The 17,762-nt window shown below is 41.1% G+C and overlaps 4 protein-coding genes across 5 annotated transcripts; all 4 read left to right on the top strand.

The window, feature by feature from the left end:
• The first annotated feature begins 1,115 nt into the window (after positions 1–1,115).
• On the top strand, positions 1,116–2,329 carry LOC111226909. Its single transcript, XM_022752217.1, has 4 exons — positions 1,116–1,179; positions 1,271–1,978; positions 2,062–2,184; positions 2,271–2,329. The coding sequence occupies exons 1-4, from the start codon at positions 1,125–1,127 to the stop codon at positions 2,327–2,329; spliced, it is 945 nt and encodes a 314-aa protein (XP_022607938.1). The 5' UTR covers positions 1,116–1,124.
• Positions 2,330–5,852: 3,523 nt separating this feature from the next.
• On the top strand, positions 5,853–7,841 carry LOC111226888 (immunoglobulin kappa light chain-like). Of its 2 annotated transcripts, none has more exons than XM_022752195.1 (6): positions 5,853–5,911; positions 6,003–6,374; positions 6,551–6,886; positions 6,970–7,092; positions 7,179–7,219; positions 7,451–7,841. In XM_022752195.1, exons 1-6 carry the CDS (start codon positions 5,857–5,859, stop codon positions 7,568–7,570), a joined length of 1,047 nt encoding a protein of 348 aa, XP_022607916.1. In that variant the 5' UTR covers positions 5,853–5,856; the 3' UTR covers positions 7,571–7,841. The 2 variants fall into 2 exon arrangements, with proteins under 2 accessions (XP_022607916.1, XP_022607915.1); XM_022752194.1 differs by having other exon boundaries at positions 6,003–6,431; positions 6,608–6,886.
• A 2,802-nt stretch (positions 7,842–10,643) lies between these two features.
• LOC111226893 (immunoglobulin kappa light chain-like) lies at positions 10,644–12,487 on the top strand. The gene is made up of 5 exons (XM_022752199.1): positions 10,644–10,707; positions 10,799–11,506; positions 11,590–11,712; positions 11,799–11,839; positions 12,062–12,487. The coding sequence occupies exons 1-5, from the start codon at positions 10,653–10,655 to the stop codon at positions 12,179–12,181; spliced, it is 1,047 nt and encodes a 348-aa protein (XP_022607920.1). The 5' UTR covers positions 10,644–10,652; the 3' UTR covers positions 12,182–12,487.
• Positions 12,488–14,132: 1,645 nt separating this feature from the next.
• On the top strand, positions 14,133–16,038 carry LOC111226892. The gene is made up of 5 exons (XM_022752198.1): positions 14,133–14,203; positions 14,320–15,009; positions 15,111–15,227; positions 15,312–15,355; positions 15,465–16,038. Exons 1-5 carry the CDS (start codon positions 14,146–14,148, stop codon positions 15,585–15,587), a joined length of 1,032 nt encoding a protein of 343 aa, XP_022607919.1. The 5' UTR covers positions 14,133–14,145; the 3' UTR covers positions 15,588–16,038.
• Positions 16,039–17,762: the final 1,724 nt, after the last annotated feature.

The following is a 17,762-nucleotide window of genomic DNA, read 5'->3' as shown; positions in this document are numbered from 1 at the left end:
TGGCCATCTTTGTGTCCGCCATCTTGTGTAGTTCCTTTTTGTTTTACCGCCATCTTGGTTGTAGTTCCCTTTATTTAAGCCATGTGGTCCCAGCAACCATTTTGAATCGGCCATCTTGTCTTTGTCTGTGTCCCTACAGGGCGCACACACACACACACACGCACACACACACACACACACACACACACACACACACACACACACACACACACACACACACACACATCTGTATTACTGTGTGCTTTTACCACTGTGATCTTGTTATGAATGTCTTTGCCTACTGGTGTATTTAATGTTGTACAAGGCGGAATATTGCCAATCTCAAAGATTATTTTGCTTTTAGTTAAGTAGTTTATTAGTTAGTAGTAGTTAAGTAGTTAGTTAACAGTCAATAGTATAATTTGAGACTGTATCAATATTGGCTATTCTTTCCTGTTAGGATGGTGCCCCTGGGGATTGGTATAATTTCATTTCAAGTTAAATTTAATATTAATATTTTCAATATTAATATTTTGTTAATTTCTGATAGCCAATAATTAATTACCTATACCCAACAGCATTTAACCTCCCTAGAATTGAAGAGGAGGCAGATTTGTTTTGTTTTTTTTGAGTTTATGCTGTTTGTACAGATCATTTATTTTTTAAGTGATTTGAAATCTATTGCCCACATGAGAAACCATTATGTTCTTCATGTGCCTCTCACCATGTGATTCTATTCATGGAAACAAAGCAGATCATATCTCTTATACGGGACATAGTGTGTCACTTCAATCAGCCAATCAAACACAATCTTGTCTCTGAGGAGAGGAACAAACGGAAGTCAAATATTGAACCTCAGAATGTCCTTTCAGATAATTGTAAATAAAATACAAACATGTGGTAATTTTTTTCAGTAGTTCTAAAGCTAATGCACAGCTGACAAATCTTTATGTTCTTCATATGTCTTTCACTATGTAATTCTCTGAAACTAAAGTTCACACTATGGGTTACAGTGAACATGTGATCAAGTTTCCAAATTTGGACATACAGTGTCACTTCAGTCGGCCAATCAAACACAGTCTTGTTTTGTCAAAAGTGAAGAAAAGATCAAGATTCTTTCCACTCAGCCAGAAAATTCGAGCAGGATGACATGTGCACAGTTTGTCTTCTGCCTGACATGTTTGTTCTTGGGGAGAATGGGTGAGTTGTGTTTGTGTGATGCAGTTTGAATCTTTGAAATGTTTTCATGTGTTCATTATGTGCCTTTGCTTTGTCTCTCATTCCTCATCAGTTCAGGCGACTGATCAGAAATTCTCCTCATCTGTTCGTCAAGAGAGAAGTTTTGTATCAGCTAATGTTGGTGAAAGCTTGACTTTACCCTGTGTAATTAAAAATAATGATGCAACAAGGATTTACTGGTACAAGCAAAGTGTGGGACAGAAACCAAGGCTCATCTCGACCCTATTTGCTTTTAATAGAAATACAACATTTAATGATGAATTCAAGAATAATCCACGTTTCACTCTGGACACTGGAACTGGTAAAAATCACTTAAAAATAACAGATCTGCGTATATCAGACTCAGCTACTTACTACTGCGCCAAAAGGACTTCATTCATTACTGAATTTGATGAGGGTGTTACTGTCAGTGTACAGGGTTCAGGTTTGAACATCAAGGTTTCGGTCCATCAGTCCGGACCTGAGACCATCCAGCCAGGAGGCTCTGTGACTCTCAGCTGTACAGTACACACTGGGACCTGTGATGGAGAACACAGTGTTTACTGGTTCAAAGACTCTGAAGAATCTCATCCAGGACTCATTTACACTCATGGAGACAGGAATGATCAGTGTAAGAGGAAACGTGAGACACAAACACAAACCTGTGTCTACAACTTGCCGATGCAGAGCCTGAATCTTTCTCATGCTGGGACCTACTACTGTGCTGTTGCCTCATGTGGACACATACTGTTTGGAAACGGGACCGAGCTGGACGTTGAGGGTAAGTCACTTTTCTAGCTGCGGTCTAGCAGATGAAAATGGGAAAACCACTGAAAGCTGTGTTTCTGATGTTTGGCTCTGCAGATGAGGAACACTCTCTTGTCTTGGTGTATTTCTTGAGCGGAGCTTTGGCGTTCACCACCATCCTGGTTGTTTTACTGGCTTCCTTAATTTACAAGATGAAGAAAACAAACAGCTTCCTATCAGGTACAGCTCATAGATAGTGTGTATATCTGACAGCTTGTTTTCAGTCAGTTTGGCTTTTCAGTCAAATTATTGTTCTTGTGTTTTAGAGACACAAACAAGATCTTCATCCTCCAGAGCAGATGCAGAGGTAAAATTTCATCTCTAGATTATACTGTTAAATGAAAATTGAAACCCCGTTTTGTTGCTGATTACTTTGTCTTGTCGATATTTTTGAACTTTTCCGTCATGGAAATTTACCCGTTGAACTACATTGCATTGCAAAACATTTCTCTGCAATATGATATTCACTTGTTGTTTTGAAACTGTTTTAATTTTTGTCAGGGTCCATATTATAATCTGATTTTACAAATTTTGTTACCAGAGGCGTTACGCAAGAGGGGATGCAGACAAATCTGCGCATTACGGCTGCCGTAGTGAAATGTGAACGCCCGAGGAGCAGAGGCGGCGAAGAGAGGAGGGGGGGATAGGGGGGGGAAGACTGGAATGTGATGGTACTCCAGGGGTGTGGAGGAGGGGGGGAGAGGGAGGTGAGGGAGGAGTGGGGGGGGGGTGGGTTCATTTTACTTTGGTGAGTGAGAGAGGTGGGGGGGTGGTGGGCGCGGGGAGGGAGGTGCGGGTGCGGCTTGTAGGTGTGTGGGTGGTGGAGGCAGGTATAGAGTGTAGGAGGGGTGGGGAGTAGAGGGTATCTTAGATATTTGTGGGGTGGTGGTGGACGGTAGAGGGAGTTTACAGATATTGGGATAAAGACCAAGCCATAAGATATGCTGAAGAAGAGAAGCTGGGAGTGGAAAGAAATTGTGAGAGGGTGCCAGTGTGAAGTACAGATGCTAGTGTTGAGAAGTAAGGCTGAGAGAAGGGTGAGGAGGCGGGGTAGGCGGGATGGGGGGCACGATCATAGTTTTTTATCTGTAGCCATTACATTGTGCATCATTTACTACATAATAATTTGAAGAACTACGTTCATAGAAAATTCTCTAAATTACTGTAAGAGTATTTGATGTCATCATTAGAAGATGGCTTTTACTGTGCAGCCCTGACCAGGCTGCATGCATAAGTAACCATACTGCTGACACTGTGCTGGAAGGCACAAAGAGGACTCGTACAATCTAGGCCAGAGCACTTATCACCTCTGTTTGGTTTGCTCTTCTAGTCGCTATGTAAAGTCCCCAAAGAAAAGTTTTGTCTTCACATTGTGACTTACTTTCTTTAAAGTTAATAAAGGCCAGGAGATACAGCCTGACTCTGACCCCTGTCAATCTGCTGCTTGTTAGACAATTACTGGGAGGAGTCACACCATCGACAAGTCGAGTTAGGTGACCCCAGAGGTATTTACTCATTTGTGAGTGTGTAATTGGCAATAATGTGTAATTGTCAATGGTAATGGCTGTGCTTCTATCATGCAACAGGTTATAGGAGTTTATAAATCATTACATGTGTGTGCAAGCAGTTGTGGGGAAAAGGTGGAGGAGAGGATGACCAGAGTCTTAGATCATGTAGCCCTCGGTTCTTATGGCCTTTTGTGTGTGTGTGTGTGTGTGTGTGTGTGTGTGTGTGTGTGTGTGTGTGTGTGTGTGTTTGACCACACAAACACAAAAAAGTGAACTGACAGGATAGGATGAATAAATGCATATTCAGATTGAAAGAAACACAAACCAGTCATGGGGGGACATTGTATAAAACCTTTAAAATAGTCTGAGACATGTACAATGCAACATATTTAAAATTCTCTCTGGTTCCTGAGATCAGTCTCAGAGAGATCAAGGAGGTCGACCTGATACTGGGTTCACATTGGGGAAAGTATCAACTGGATGAACCGACATGAGCAAGATTAAGTCAGTGAGAAATGTGTTGATACATTTTCAGTTAATTACCCAGCTCTAACACACATGCAAGTGGATTGATTGCAAATGGTGGAAACTCTCACCCACCACAAAGAGATATGACATCAGTCTTCTAGTATCTTCTTGGTACTGCTCTGACTGCTAACCCCATTTAATGAATGCTGTTAGATCAGTAGCCTCTGAGTTCTCCGCTCTTTCTTCAGATACATTCACACTAATACATTTTACTTTTCAACACTATTGCTGAGTTTACACCCGACGCCCACAGTGCCTTGGAATGGACACTTTTGGGAATCTGGACGATCATAAACGATGGTGAACATATCCACTTTTCCTCCTGATTGTGTTTTATCACTCAGGACGTGCGCTCTGTGATTCTTCATGCTCCTATCACTTGAATCTTTTCCACTAGAGAACAATGATTCCCTAATTACGTTTTCTGCCGCCATGATGGTCTTATGGTTTCAGTTCGGTCTCAGCAAAGAAATCTCTGGTCTGACTTTCTGCCAATGCTTTTCCTTCTTCATAGTATTTTCTGCAACCAAGTAACCAACGAGTATCTTCTTCCTGTTTACATCAGCATGCACATGGAGACTATGTGAATGCTCATGTGATAGAAGTTTTCAGGTTTGCTAGTATGCTACAGAGATAAAACACTTAGCTGGATGGAGATGGTTTTCGTTATAAAACGCTGTTTTAGAATGAAAACACTTGTGTGGACGTGGACAAAGTCGTTCTGACTGCTTTGCTTTTGCTGTGAAAACTGATCAGACATGAGTGGTGTGTGTTGTTGAAGTGATCATCTTGAAGAACAGGCTGGAGTGATCAGGTGTTACTCTGCAGGCCTAAGTCAGGCAAAGGCTTCATGAAAGAACGGAAACAAAATGAGGCAGTCTTCACTGTCAGACAGTGAACCTCTGCTCCTGCGCTTTATGCTTTTATATACTGTAGTTGGTTGGAGCAGCTGTTGTGGTTTTCATCAAGATACTTTCATACACAGCAGACACATACAATGACACACACCGCTGTGAGGTTGAGACCAAACACCATTAATTGTAAAATAAGATCTATACAATGATTCTAAAGATTTGTTTTTCCTTTAGCCCAAACACTTGAGATTAAACATTGGAAACTGTTGAGGCTTTGGTTCTACTAGACCTCTGCTGCCTCCCCAGTACAGAGGAAGGTGACAGAATCGGGGGTGTGGTGCTCACAGCATTGAAAAGTAGCATTTACAAAACAAAGAAACAACATCAATTAATATTTCTAGAAAAAAAAGTCAATTTTTCCTTCTTTTTAATCCCATTTATCAGTCAAGAATTATGTCATAGTAAATTTTGAATTTATTGTAAATGTTTTTAGCCATGCTAACAGGATGGCTCTGTGATAATGTTGGTCAGTCTGTCGGTTGGTCAGTCCAACACTTAGGTCCAAACTCACATATGTATTGGATGGACTGGCATGACATGTTGTATAGAGAGACCGTCCTCAGAGGAAGAATCACCCTGACTTTGATGATCCACTGACTTTCTGTGTAGCACCAGCAGCAGGTCAGTGTTCACTGAACTGACTCAGTGAAGTACACACATTTATTTTTCACAAATTTACAAGCTAATGCAGAAAACTCTTTTCAACTCTTGTTCTTCATGTCTTTCACCGTGTAATTCTCAGAGACTAAACTTCACACAATGGGTTGCACTGAACATGTGATCAAGTTTCCATATTTGGACATACAGTGTCACTTCAGTCGGCCAATCAAACACAGTCTTGTCTTGTCAAAAGTGAAGAAAAGATCAAGATTCTTTCCACTCAGCCAGAAAATTCAAGCACGATGACATGTGCACAGTTTGTCTTCTGTCTGACATGTTTGTTCTTGGGGAGAATGGGTGAGTTGTGTTTGTGTGATGCAGTTTGAATCTTTGAAATGTTTTCATGTGTTCATTATGTTCCTTTGCTTTGTCTCTCATTCCTCATCAGTTCAGGCGACTGATCAGAAATTCTCCTCATCTGTTCGTCAAGAGAGAAGTTTTATATCGGCTAATGTTGGTGAAAGCTTGACTTTACAATGTTTCTTTGACAATGATGATTTACCAAGGATTTACTGGTACAAGCAAAGTGTGGGACAGAAACCACGGCTCCTCTCGACCCTTTATGCTTCTAATACAAATGGAAGTTTTCATGATGAATTCCAGAATAATCCACGTTTCACTCTGGACACTGGAATTGGTCAAAATCACTTAAAAATAACAGATCTGCGTATATCAGACTCAGCTACTTACTATTGTGCAAAAATGACTTCAATTGTTATTGAATTTGATGAGGGAGCTACTGTCAGTGTGAAGGGTTCAGGTTTGAACATCCAGGCTTGGGTCCATCAGTCCGGATCTGAGACCATCCAGCCAGGAGGCTCTGTGACTCTCAAACAGATCTGCGTATATCAGACTCAGCTACTTACTATTGTGCAAAAATGACTTCAATTGTTATTGAATTTGATGAGGGAGCTACTGTCAGTGTGAAGGGTTCAGGTTTGAACATCCAGGCTTGGGTCCATCAGTCCGGATCTGAGACCATCCAGCCAGGAGGCTCTGTGACTCTCAGCTGTACAGTACACACTGGGACCTGTGATGGAGAACACAGTGTTTACTGGTTCAAAGACTCTGAAGAATCTCATCCAGGACTCATTTACACTCATGGAGACAGGAATGATCAGTGTGAGAAGAAACCTGAGACACAAACACAAACCTGTGTCTACAACTTGCCGATGCAGAGCCTGAATCTTTCTCATGCTGGGACCTACTACTGTGCTGTTGCCTCATGTGGACACATACTGTTTGGAAACGGGACCGAGCTGGACGTTGAGGGTAAGTCACTTTTCTAGCTGCGGTCTAGCAGATGAAAATGGGAAAACCACTGAAAGCTGTGTTTCTGATGTTTGGCTCTGCAGATGAGGAACACTCTCTTGTCTTGGTGTATTTCTTGAGCGGAGCTTTGGCGTTCACCACCATCCTGGTTGTTTTACTGGCTTCCTTAATTTACAAGATGAAGAAAACAAACAGCTTCCTATCAGGTACAGCTCATAGATAGTGTGTATATCTGACAGCTTGTTTTCAGTCAGTTTGGCTTTTCAGTCAAATTATTGTTCTTGTGTTTTAGAGACACAAACAAGATCTTCATCCTCCAGAGCAGATGCAGAGGTAAATTTCATCTCTTTAGATTAACTGTTAAATGAAAATTGAAACCCCGTTTTGTTTCTGAATTACTTTGTCTTGTCGATATTTTTGAACTTTTCCGTCAGTGAAATTTACCCGTTGAACTACATTGCATTGCAAAACATTTCTACTGCAATATTCACTTGTTGTTTTGAAACAGTTTTAATTTTTGTCAGGGTCCATATTATAATCTGATTTTACAAATTTTGTTACCAGGGTTACCAAGATGCAGACAATCTCCATTACGCTGCCTTAAATGTGAAACTGCCCAACAGATCAAGCAGACAGAGGGACAACACCAAGACTGAATGTGTGTACTCCAGTGTTAGGCAGTAGAACTGGACGTGTTTCATTTCTACTTTGTGAGTAAAATGGAGAATTTGCAGAATCTCCTTTAGTGTGTAATGTACATTTATATGTAGATATTGAGATAAATATCTGTTAATATTCTTCTTGTGGTGTGGGACGTATAAAGTTTCAGATATGGATAAAGAACAACCCAAATATGCTGAAAGAGAAGCTGATGAATAAATGAATGTAAACACCTGCAGTTAAATACCATGTAGTGTTATAAATAAACTGAGGGAATCAATCTAAACGCAAATGGTTTATTATTCTGTAGCCATTACATTGTGCATCATTTACTACATAATAATTTGAAGAACTACGTTCATAGAAAATTCTCTAAATTACTGTAAGAGTATTTGATGTCATCATTAGAAGATGGCTTTTACTGTGCAGCCCTGACCAGGCTGCATGCATAAGTAACCATACTGCTGACACTGTGCTGGAAGGCACAAAGAGGACTCGTACAATCTAGGCCAGAGCACTTATCACCTCTGTTTGGTTTGTTCTTCTAGTCGCTATGTAAAGTCCCCAAAGAAAAGTTTTGTCTTCACATTGTGACTTACTTTCTTTAAAGTTAATAAAGGCCAGGAGATACAGCCTGACTCTGACCCCTGTCAATCTGCTGCTTGTTAGACAATTACTGGGAGGAGTCACACCATCGACAAGTCGAGTTAGGTGACCCCAGAGGTATTTACTCATTTGTGAGTGTGTAATTGGCAATAATGTGTAATTGTCAATGGTAATGGCTGTGCTTCTATCATGCAACAGGTTATAGGAGTTTATAAATCTGTCAAGCACGTACTGGATGTGGACCCACAAAACAGACTCAGACGAGGGTCGGGTTCAAAGTTTTAATCAGTCCTAAAATCGGTACGCAGGTGATCAGTCAATATGGCAAAAGTATCAAAACCGTCAGGCAAAACTCACTGGTCAAAAAACAGGCAAAATCACACAAACACGAGGGAATACATGAGAAAATGCTGGAACGCTCACACGGGGGTAAAGACGATCTGGCAGCACATGAGGGGAAGACAAGGACTTAAATACGCTAAGGCAGGGGAGACAATTAGACACAGGTGAAACACATTAGGGCGGGGCAGGTAATCACACAGGAGGGAAACTTGACAGGACGTGGGATCAGAAACGAGACAAGACAATGGTTACCAAAATAAAACAGGAAACACAGGGAAACAATAAAGACAAAGAACCCTGAACTCAAGTAACTTGGCGGGTCTTGACAAAATCATTATATGTTTGCGCAAGCAGTTTTTGTCACAGCCTGCTGTGCCGATTTCTCACTCTCCACTCTGCCACACCTCCTAATCAGCTTCACTGTCTTCACCTGTTGCCCCCAGCTGCCGTCGATCCCCAATCAGACCAATATATATACATCCCCGGTTCACTCGCTCCTTGCCAGATTGTTCTCAGCGTCATGCTTGACTTTCCATCGATTATTTCCGGACTGACTTCCTGTTTTCGACTCTGCTCGCGCCTGACCATCCTTCCTCGTCTCTGCCCCGGTAAATACCTTGGCCTTCTGTCCCTGACCAAGTTCTGCCTGTCCAGCCCCGAACCACATCCTCGACTCCTCATACCCACCTGTGTGTGTTCTCTCTGCTGGTATATCAATAAAGGTCATTTCCAACTATCCATCTGTTTGGTTGTGCTACAATTGGGTCCTATCACACCCCGTTACAGTTGTGGGGAAAAGGTGGAGGAGAGGATAACCAGAGTCTTAAACCAGAGTCTGCTGGGCATCACCTCAGCTGAATGGAGTCAATAAACGTCACCTCTCGGTTGCATTTCTGCTATTAGATCCTTATGGAGGAGTTTTCATGAAATATCTGACAGATAATATGTCTTGCTGTGCAGGGAATTGACTAAAAGAATGTGAGGAAGTCTGTGCTCCTGTATTTTGAGGGGAATTAAATTCTCAAATTATTTTGCATATATGTTATCACTGATTAGCAGGTCTTAGCTCATCATACCTTGCTTGTTAGCTTAGGTTGCTAACTACCTGAATGGCCAGCAAATTAATTACCTATTGGTTCAACTTCAAGTAAGATGCCCAGCTGTGCTGATAATGCTAACGGGAGCATATTGCAGTTATCAAACCGGTATACACTGAAGTCTCAGCTCCACACGCCCCACCTCCTTACCCATTTTTGGATTAGCTGGGAGTCAAGCAACAGGCACTGCCAAGACGGCAACGGCAGAGCAGCTCATTCTGAGCTTGAAAACCACTCATCAGAAAGTGGGTGATATCACAGAGGCTAAGTCCATCTTTATATACATTCTATGGTCAGTGCACACTGATACTATTACAGAATGGAACATTTATTCTGCTGGACAACTTTTTAAGAGGCTCTGATGACAACAAATTACCAACACACGCAGAAACACGCACACACACACACACACACACACCACACATATACCACCCTCATCTTTCACCACTCTTACTTTACTTCTGCCTTCAACACATTTTTAATTTCTTGACATTCTTCAGCTCGCCAAAGTAATCCATTCATTTTAACAGTGTATAGGAGAGAGAAGAAAACGTGGTTTTTGGGGTGGGTTGCCTGAGACTTTTGACTATTGCAAATAGACTTTTTTATTTGGTCCTATTCCGTTCTTTCATACACATGCATGTGAATTGATCTGTGGTAAGCTGTAACCATTCACAAAAAGAACCATAACAACGACACATCTCACCTGCACACACCACACACACACATACATATGAACATCATGAGTCCGTTACCATGTTAAACCAGAAGTGAGCTGCATCTGCAATGCTCTCTAACTGATGTAAATGCAGACATTTATTTTAGATGATTCAAGATCTTTTGCCAAACATGAGAACCATTTTTGTTCTTCATTTACCTCTCGCCATGTGATTCTATTCAAGGAAACAATTCACACTGGTGGTGGCAGTAAACATGTGGATCAAGTTTCCATATTTGGACATACAGTGTCACTTCAGTCGGCCAATCAAACACAGTCTTGTTTTGTCAAAAGTGAAGAAAAGATCAAGATTCTTTCCACTCAGCCAGAAAATTCGAGCAGGATGACATGTGCACAGTTTGTCTTCTGTCTGACATGTTTGTTCTTGGGGAGAATGGGTGAGTTGTGTTTGTGTGATGCAGTTTGAATCTTTGAAATGTTTTCATGTGTTCATTATGTGCCTTTGCTTTGTCTCTCATTCCTCATCAGTTCAGGCGACTGATCAGAAATTCTCCTCATCTGTTCGTCAAGAGAGAAGTTTTGTATCAGCTAATGTTGGTGAAAGCTTGACTTTACAATGTTTCTTTGACAATGCTGATTTACCAAGGATTTACTGGTACAAGCAAAGTGTGGGACAGAAACCACGGCTCCTCTCGACCCTTTATGCTTCTAATACAAATGGAAGTTTTCATGATGAATTCCAGAATAATCCACGTTTCACTCTGGACACTGGAACCGGTAAAAATCACTTACAAATAACAGATCTGCGTATATCAGACTCAGCCACTTACTACTGCGCCAAAAAAAATTCACTTGTAATTGAATTTGCTGAGGGAGCTACTGTCAGTGTGAAGGGTTCAGGTTTGAACATCCAGGCTTCGGTCCATCAGTCAGGGTCTGAGACCATCCAGCCAGGAGGCTCTGTGACTCTCAACTGTACAGTACACACTGGGACCTGTGATGGAGAACACAGTGTTTACTGGTTCAAAGACTCTGAAGAATCTCATCCAGGACTCATTTACACTCATGGAGACAGGAATGATCAGTGTGAGAAGAAACCTGAGACACAAACACAAACCTGTGTCTACAACTTGCCCATGAAGAGCCTGAATCTTTCTCATGCTGGGACCTACTACTGTGCTGTTGCCTCATGTGGACACATACTGTTTGGAAACGGGACCGAGCTGGACGTTGACGGTAAGTCACTTTTCTAGCTGCGGTCTAGCAGATGAAAATGGGAAAACCACTGAAAGCTGTGTTTCTGATGTTTGGCTCTGCAGATGAGGAACACTCTCTTGTCTTGGTGTATTTCTTGAGCGGAGCTTTGGCGTTCACCACCATCCTGGTTGTTTTACTGGCTTCCTTAATTTACAAGATGAAGAAAACAAACAGCTTCCTATCAGGTACAGCTCATAGATAGTGTGTATATCTGACAGCTTGTTTTCAGTCAGTTTGGCTTTTCAGTCAAATTATTGTTCTTGTGTTTTAGAGACACAAACAAGATCTTCATCCTCCAGAGCAGATGCAGAGGTAAATTTAATCTCTTTAGATTAACTGTTAAATTTAAATTTAAACACTTTTTTTTTTGCTGAAGTAGTTTGCCTTGTTGAAATTTCTGTCAGTGAAATTTACCTGTTGAACTGCATTGTATTGCAACACATTTCTACTGCAATATTCACTTGTTGCTTTGAAACAGTTTTAATTTTTGTCAGGGTCCATATTATAATCTGATTTCACAAATTTTGTTACCAGGGTTACCGAGATGCAGACAATCTCCATTACGCTGCCTTAAATGTGAAACTGCCCAACAGATCAAGCAGACAGAGGGACAACGCCAAGACTGAATGTGTGTACTCCAGTGTTAGGCAGTAGAACTGGACGTGTTTCATTTCTACTTTGTGAGTAAAATGGAGAATTTGCAGAATCTCTTTTAGTGTGTAATGTACATTTATCTGTAGATATTGAGATAAATATCTGTTAATATTCGTCTTGTGGTGTGGGACGTGTAAAGTTTCAGATATGGATAAAGAACAACCCAAATATGCTGAAAGAGAAGCTGATGAATAAATTCATGTTTGTGGAGATGATGAATATCTCATAGTCGTATATGCATAATAGTACACAATTTTGTCACAGTAAACACCTGCAGTTAAATACCATGTAGTGTTATAAATAAAATGAGGAAATAAATCTAAATGCTAATGGTATATTATCCTGCTACCATTACACTGTGCATCATTTACTACATAATAAGTTGAATAACTAAGTTTAGAAAAACAGTTTGATGTTATTTGATGTCATCATTAGAAGATGGCTTTTACTTTGCAGCCCTGACCAGGCTGCATGCATAAGTAACCATACTGCTGACACTGTGCTGGAAGGCACAAAGAGGACTCGTACAATCTAGGCCAGAGCACTTATCACCTCTGTTTGGTTTGCTCTTCTAGTCGCTATGTAAAGTTGTTAACCTCAGTCCCCAAAGAAAAGTTTTGTCTTAATGTTTTGATGTGTTTTCTTTAAGGTTAATAAAGCGTAGGAGATAAAGCCTGACTCTGACCCCTGTCCATCTGCTGCTTGTTATAGAAGATTACTGGTTAGTCACACTGTCAACCTCAGCTGACGTAGGTGACCCCCAGAGTTATTTACTGTGGTGTGAGTGTGTAATTGGCTCTGTAGCAACGACTGTGCTTTTGCCATGCAACAACTTATAAGAGTCTGTGTGTGAGTCTTTGTGTGTGTGCGAGCAATTGTGGGGAAAAGATGGAGGAGAGGATGATGACAGTCTTTAATCATGTAGCTCTCGGTTCTTATAGCATTTTTGTGTGTGTGTGTGTGTGTGTGTGTGTGTGTGTGTTTCATGGAAGGTGCAGTACCACAGATCACATGCGTATGGAAGAACAGGGAAAGACCAGATTAAAAAAGTCAATCAATACTTTATGAGAGTTTAAACCTTAAAGGCACACTCATTCTATCTTTTCTCTCCCTCAACACTGTGATAAATGGATTACTCCCGGCGAGCTGAAGGATGTTCATGGAATGAAATAGTCTAATTGAGCCAGTACGTATGTCTGGTGATAGATGAGCATGTGTCTGTGTGTGTGCGTTGTGCAAGACATTTCACTGTACTTGGCTGATATTTGCATGAAAAATCCTCCGTAAGGCACAAACATCACAAACGCGACCAAGAGGTCAAGTTCAGTGACCCCAACTCTAGCGGCTAGCCAACTGTGACGGCATCGACCTGTCACTCAAAGTGGCCACACCCTCAATTATGATTTATTTTAGGTCCAATACAGATGTCTGTTAAGGTTAGACAGAAGGGAGCTCCACTGCGTCCTGTTACTGGTGCTAATACAGATCATTTTAGTTTAGATTGATTCAAAATCTATTGCCAACATGAGGAATTCATTATATTCTCCATTTACCTCTCACCATGTGATTCTATTCAAGGAAACAAAGTTCTTTAGTACAAAGTACAAACTAGTTTATATGTACATATATTTCATATATTTCATTAATTTCCCCTAGGGGATAAATAAAGTATCTCTCTATCTATTTATATGGAAATTCATTGTGTATATACAGTACATATGTGTATGTGTTTTTGACTATTACTTTGAAAGAAAGCCATTTAAGTCCTAAACTACTGTTCAAACTGCTGAGTCTCGTCATTATTTCAAATGCTGTATGTCTATGCAGACACAGGAGGGGCACTGATCATGTGTTCAGTGTTTCCAAAATAGGACTTACAATCTGATTGGCCAGTCACACTCAGTCTTCTCTGTGAAGGGTGGAGAACGTAAAGAGATTCAGTCATTCATCTCAGCATTTGAAGCATGATGTCACCTCCAAGCTTTGCTGTGTATTTCACATGCCTGTTCTTGGCAAATATGGGTGAGCTTTGTTTTCGTGACTGCTTGTTGTGTGCTTTAAACCATGTTTGCATGTTTTCATGCTTTCTGTAATCCAGATGAATGACTTGTGTATTTGCCTTGTCTCTTCTCCTGCAGCTCATTTGACAGCTATGAAAAAATCATCATTACATTTTGAATCAGCTATTGTTGGGGACAGTGTGACTTTGCAGTGCATCTGTCAGGAAAATGAGGCAGTGATGTTTTACTGGTATAAGCAAACTCTGGGCCAGAAGCCAAAGCTGATGTCTACATTCTATAAACATAACAACAACGGCACCTTTACCGGTGAATTTAACGATCCACGTTTCTCACTGTACACTGGAAACAAGGAAAATAACTTGAGGATATCACATTTGCACATTTCAGACTCAGCTACTTACTACTGTGTACGTAGCAACTTATATGAGTTTGAATTTTGTGACGGCACGACTGTCACTGTGCAAGATTCAAGTTTGAACGTCCAAGCTTGGGTCCATCAGTCAGGGTCTGAGACCATCCAGCCAGGAGGCTCTGTGACTCTCAGCTGTACAGTTCACACTGGGACCTGTGATGGAGAACACAGTGTTTACTGCTTCAAAGACTCTGAAGAATCTCTTCCAGGACTCATTTACACTCATGGAGACAGGAATGATCAGTGTGAGAGGAAATCTAACACACAACCACACACTTGTGATTACAACTTGCCGATGCAGAGCCTGAACCGTTCTCATGCTGGGACCTACTACTGTGCTGTTGCCTCATGTGGACACATACTGTTTGGAAACGGGACCAAGCTGGACTTTGAGAGTAAGTCACTTTATATCAGAAGTTCATAGAAATATATTATTCCCACATGGGATGAACACAGCTAAAAGCCCTGTAATGTTCTCTGGTGTCTGAATTTGCAGATGAGGACTCTCTTGTGTATTTGCTGAGTGGGGCTCTCGGGTTCAGCACCATCCTCATCGTGTTACTGGCTTTCTCAGTGTGTGTGATCAGCATGAGAGGAAACTGCCTCTATACAGGTAAATTGTTTTATATGCAGATATATAATGTGTATTTACTGAATGTGACGTGATAAAAAAGAAGGGTTTCCTTTTGTTTTTCAGAGTCTTCTGTGAGATTTTCTGATCCCTCCAAGAACAATGCAGAGGTATTTTCTTCTTAGATGTAAAACCCTACTACTGGTTTTATAGCACCACACTCTTTATGTTCTTTGTTTCTGTCATGGACCACTTTGTAATTCACACTTTCATTACCAGGGTTCCCAAAATGAAGATGATATCTATTACAATGTTTTAAAGGAGAACGAGATCATCAGGCGAAGAAGACTGAAGGACACCTGGAGTGAATGTGTGTACTTCAGTGTAAAGCAGCAGAGCTGAGCACGTTTCTTTCTTTATCTGTGTTTGTCATGGTTATAGATTCTGCGCCCCTTTTAAAGTAAAATATGGCTTTTGTCAAGTTTTGTAAAGCCTTGCTTTCCAATAAACTCATCAAACAAAGACAAGCACAGCATTTCCTGTTTTTTATGGTGTTGGTGATGTCATGGCTGACATAAGTGAGCCAAACCAAATGGAGGGTTTCTTTTGTTTGATTTATGCGTTCAAGAGTAATCTGGATTATTTACCTTGTATAGAGGCTCTTAGAAATGTAAATGTATTCATAAAGGAGTTCAAGAATATTAGTTGATTTCTTTGTATTAATATTGCTGTTGGTCAACCTGCCTTGTTGTGGTTCCTGCAGAAGTCTAGGTGAGAACTGAACACTCTCTATAAGCAGTTGGATTTTTATCTTGTGTTGTATGTAATGGGGAGCACTGTAAATAAAATATTCACCTCTGAGAAATCAAGATGTCTGCCGAGTCTGCCTACCTACCAACTTCCTTGACCTTCAAGCTAGACGTTTCAATAAAATGTGCTTCAAAGCCACATCTCTATCACCAACGGTGCAGTACATTCTTTGTGTGTGTGTCTGCGTGTGCGTGTGTGTGTGTGTGTGTGTGTGTGTGTGTGTGTGTGTGTGTGTGTGTGTGTGTGTGAGCGAGCGAGAGAGAGAGAGAGAGAGAGAGCCCACAAACCACAAAATGCTCTCTACTAGTGTGGTGACAAAAATGTGAACTGACACGATAAGATGGAGCCTATGTGACGTCACCTCTCAGGTTTCTGAAGAGCAGTTTTGAAGCTCAGAGTGGGCTGCTCTGCTGTCGCCATAGTGACGGCACCTGACTCCGCCTAACTCCCTGGCGAAGGCGGAAATTAGCTTTAGACATCAAAACCGTTTTTGTACCAGACTGTAAACATGTTTCTTTCTGCTGTGAAGTTGGGCATTTTAACATGGGAGTCTATGGGGACTTTTGGAGCCAGCCTCAAGTGGTCATTAGAGGAACTGCAGTTTTTGGCACTTCAGTGTTGGTTTCATTTGTCTGAAAGAAAAGTACTATAGATAATCATTTTAAGTGGGTCAATATTTACCTTGTTTGAGTGCAGCACCAAGACCTTTACAGTTCAAAGAAGTAAACATAACCTGGCTTCCCCTGAACCGGCAAACAGGCTTAGTCTGAACATGCCAAATGACACAAAATGAAAATCAAGCATGTATTCATTAAAAGTGTAAAGTGAAGTCCTTTCTAAAGCAAAGAAATAACAAAACCCATCCAACAACAACAACAACAACCCTGTGTCTGTCTCCTCTGTATAAAAAATCTATCAGTTCTATCATTAGTATAGCAGGTAGTATAACTTTGTTTCAAAATCAGTTGGGGGAACACAGAAACATATAGGCTTCTAGAGCACGATCTGCAATACAAGAGAATACATTGACTGGTAGTGTATCTTCTAAATAAGGAGGTGATATAAAAAACATGCCTTCTTCCTCTAATCTTGGGAGCTTCATGCATCCACGTCATCCCTAAATTAATTAGATATAACAAAAGTCAAGTGTGAATCTCTAAGGAATTAAGAAACTATTTGGTGTCGGCAGGAGGAGTTGTAATCAACATGACACTTGGCTGGGAAATGGACAGTACCCTTGGCTTGGCTGCTGTTAACATCTTCCTGACATGGTTGAAAGGCTGCGGTCATGAAGTCAGGAAAGACGTACACCCAGGCGTCAAAACCGAAGGGGTGCTTGAGAATGTTGACTAGATCCCTGTTGTTGTGGATCTTGGCGGTAATAACCAGTTGTTCCTCAGCCGTGGGTTTGTCCCCAAGCAGCTCCACAATCAGACAAGTCACAAAATGGGGTGGCTGACACAGTGTTAGTGGTTGTGCTAATGCTAACTCTCTCTCTCTGTACTGACAAGGTTTCGGGTTTATTTAGCCCCGCCCCCTGTCCCCACAAGTTGACAGGATTGGTTCCTTAAGTTTGTGACGTATGAAACCCTGGCTGTCTGAATCTGTTTTTATGAGACTGTCGTTGGTTCCCTGTAGTTCAAGGGGGAAACGCTCAGTCATGGCGTTGACTGTTTATTACGCACATGATATGTCTTGTATTATATTATATTATGTATTATATAAAAAGACCATGTGGACATGTTAACAAGGTTAAAAAAGGGATTT

The sequence above is a fragment of the Seriola dumerili genome, unplaced genomic scaffold, assembly GCF_002260705.1.
Source record: "Seriola dumerili isolate Sdu_G_001 unplaced genomic scaffold, Sdu_1.0 BDQW01000167.1, whole genome shotgun sequence".
Taxonomy (NCBI): Eukaryota; Metazoa; Chordata; class Actinopteri; order Carangiformes; family Carangidae; genus Seriola; species Seriola dumerili.
The sequence above is the reverse complement of the archived record's forward strand: the minus strand, read 5'-3'. Positions and strand labels throughout refer to the sequence as shown.

What these genes read in the sequence shown, in the direction of transcription:
- LOC111226909 (XM_022752217.1), top strand. Translation starts at nt 1,125, where the DNA reads ATGACATGTGCACAGTTTGTCTTCTGCCTGACATGTTTGTTCTTGGGG. An exon ending in GACCGAGCTGGACGTTGAGG is followed by an intron (nt 1,979 to 2,061) that starts GTAAGTCACTTT and finishes TTGGCTCTGCAG; the next exon opens with ATGAGGAACACTCTCTTGTC. An exon ending in AACAAACAGCTTCCTATCAG is followed by an intron (nt 2,185 to 2,270) that starts GTACAGCTCATA and finishes CTTGTGTTTTAG; the next exon opens with AGACACAAACAAGATCTTCA.
- LOC111226888 (XM_022752195.1), top strand. Translation starts at nt 5,857, where the DNA reads ATGACATGTGCACAGTTTGTCTTCTGTCTGACATGTTTGTTCTTGGGG. An exon ending in TGTCAGTGTGAAGGGTTCAG is followed by an intron (nt 6,375 to 6,550) that starts GTTTGAACATCC and finishes TGAAGGGTTCAG; the next exon opens with GTTTGAACATCCAGGCTTGG. An exon ending in AACAAACAGCTTCCTATCAG is followed by an intron (nt 7,093 to 7,178) that starts GTACAGCTCATA and finishes CTTGTGTTTTAG; the next exon opens with AGACACAAACAAGATCTTCA.
- LOC111226893 (XM_022752199.1), top strand. Translation starts at nt 10,653, where the DNA reads ATGACATGTGCACAGTTTGTCTTCTGTCTGACATGTTTGTTCTTGGGG. An exon ending in AACAAACAGCTTCCTATCAG is followed by an intron (nt 11,713 to 11,798) that starts GTACAGCTCATA and finishes CTTGTGTTTTAG; the next exon opens with AGACACAAACAAGATCTTCA. An exon ending in CCTCCAGAGCAGATGCAGAG is followed by an intron (nt 11,840 to 12,061) that starts GTAAATTTAATC and finishes TTTTGTTACCAG; the next exon opens with GGTTACCGAGATGCAGACAA.
- LOC111226892 (XM_022752198.1), top strand. Translation starts at nt 14,146, where the DNA reads ATGATGTCACCTCCAAGCTTTGCTGTGTATTTCACATGCCTGTTCTTG. An exon ending in CCTGTTCTTGGCAAATATGG is followed by an intron (nt 14,204 to 14,319) that starts GTGAGCTTTGTT and finishes CTTCTCCTGCAG; the next exon opens with CTCATTTGACAGCTATGAAA. An exon ending in CCTCCAAGAACAATGCAGAG is followed by an intron (nt 15,356 to 15,464) that starts GTATTTTCTTCT and finishes TTTCATTACCAG; the next exon opens with GGTTCCCAAAATGAAGATGA.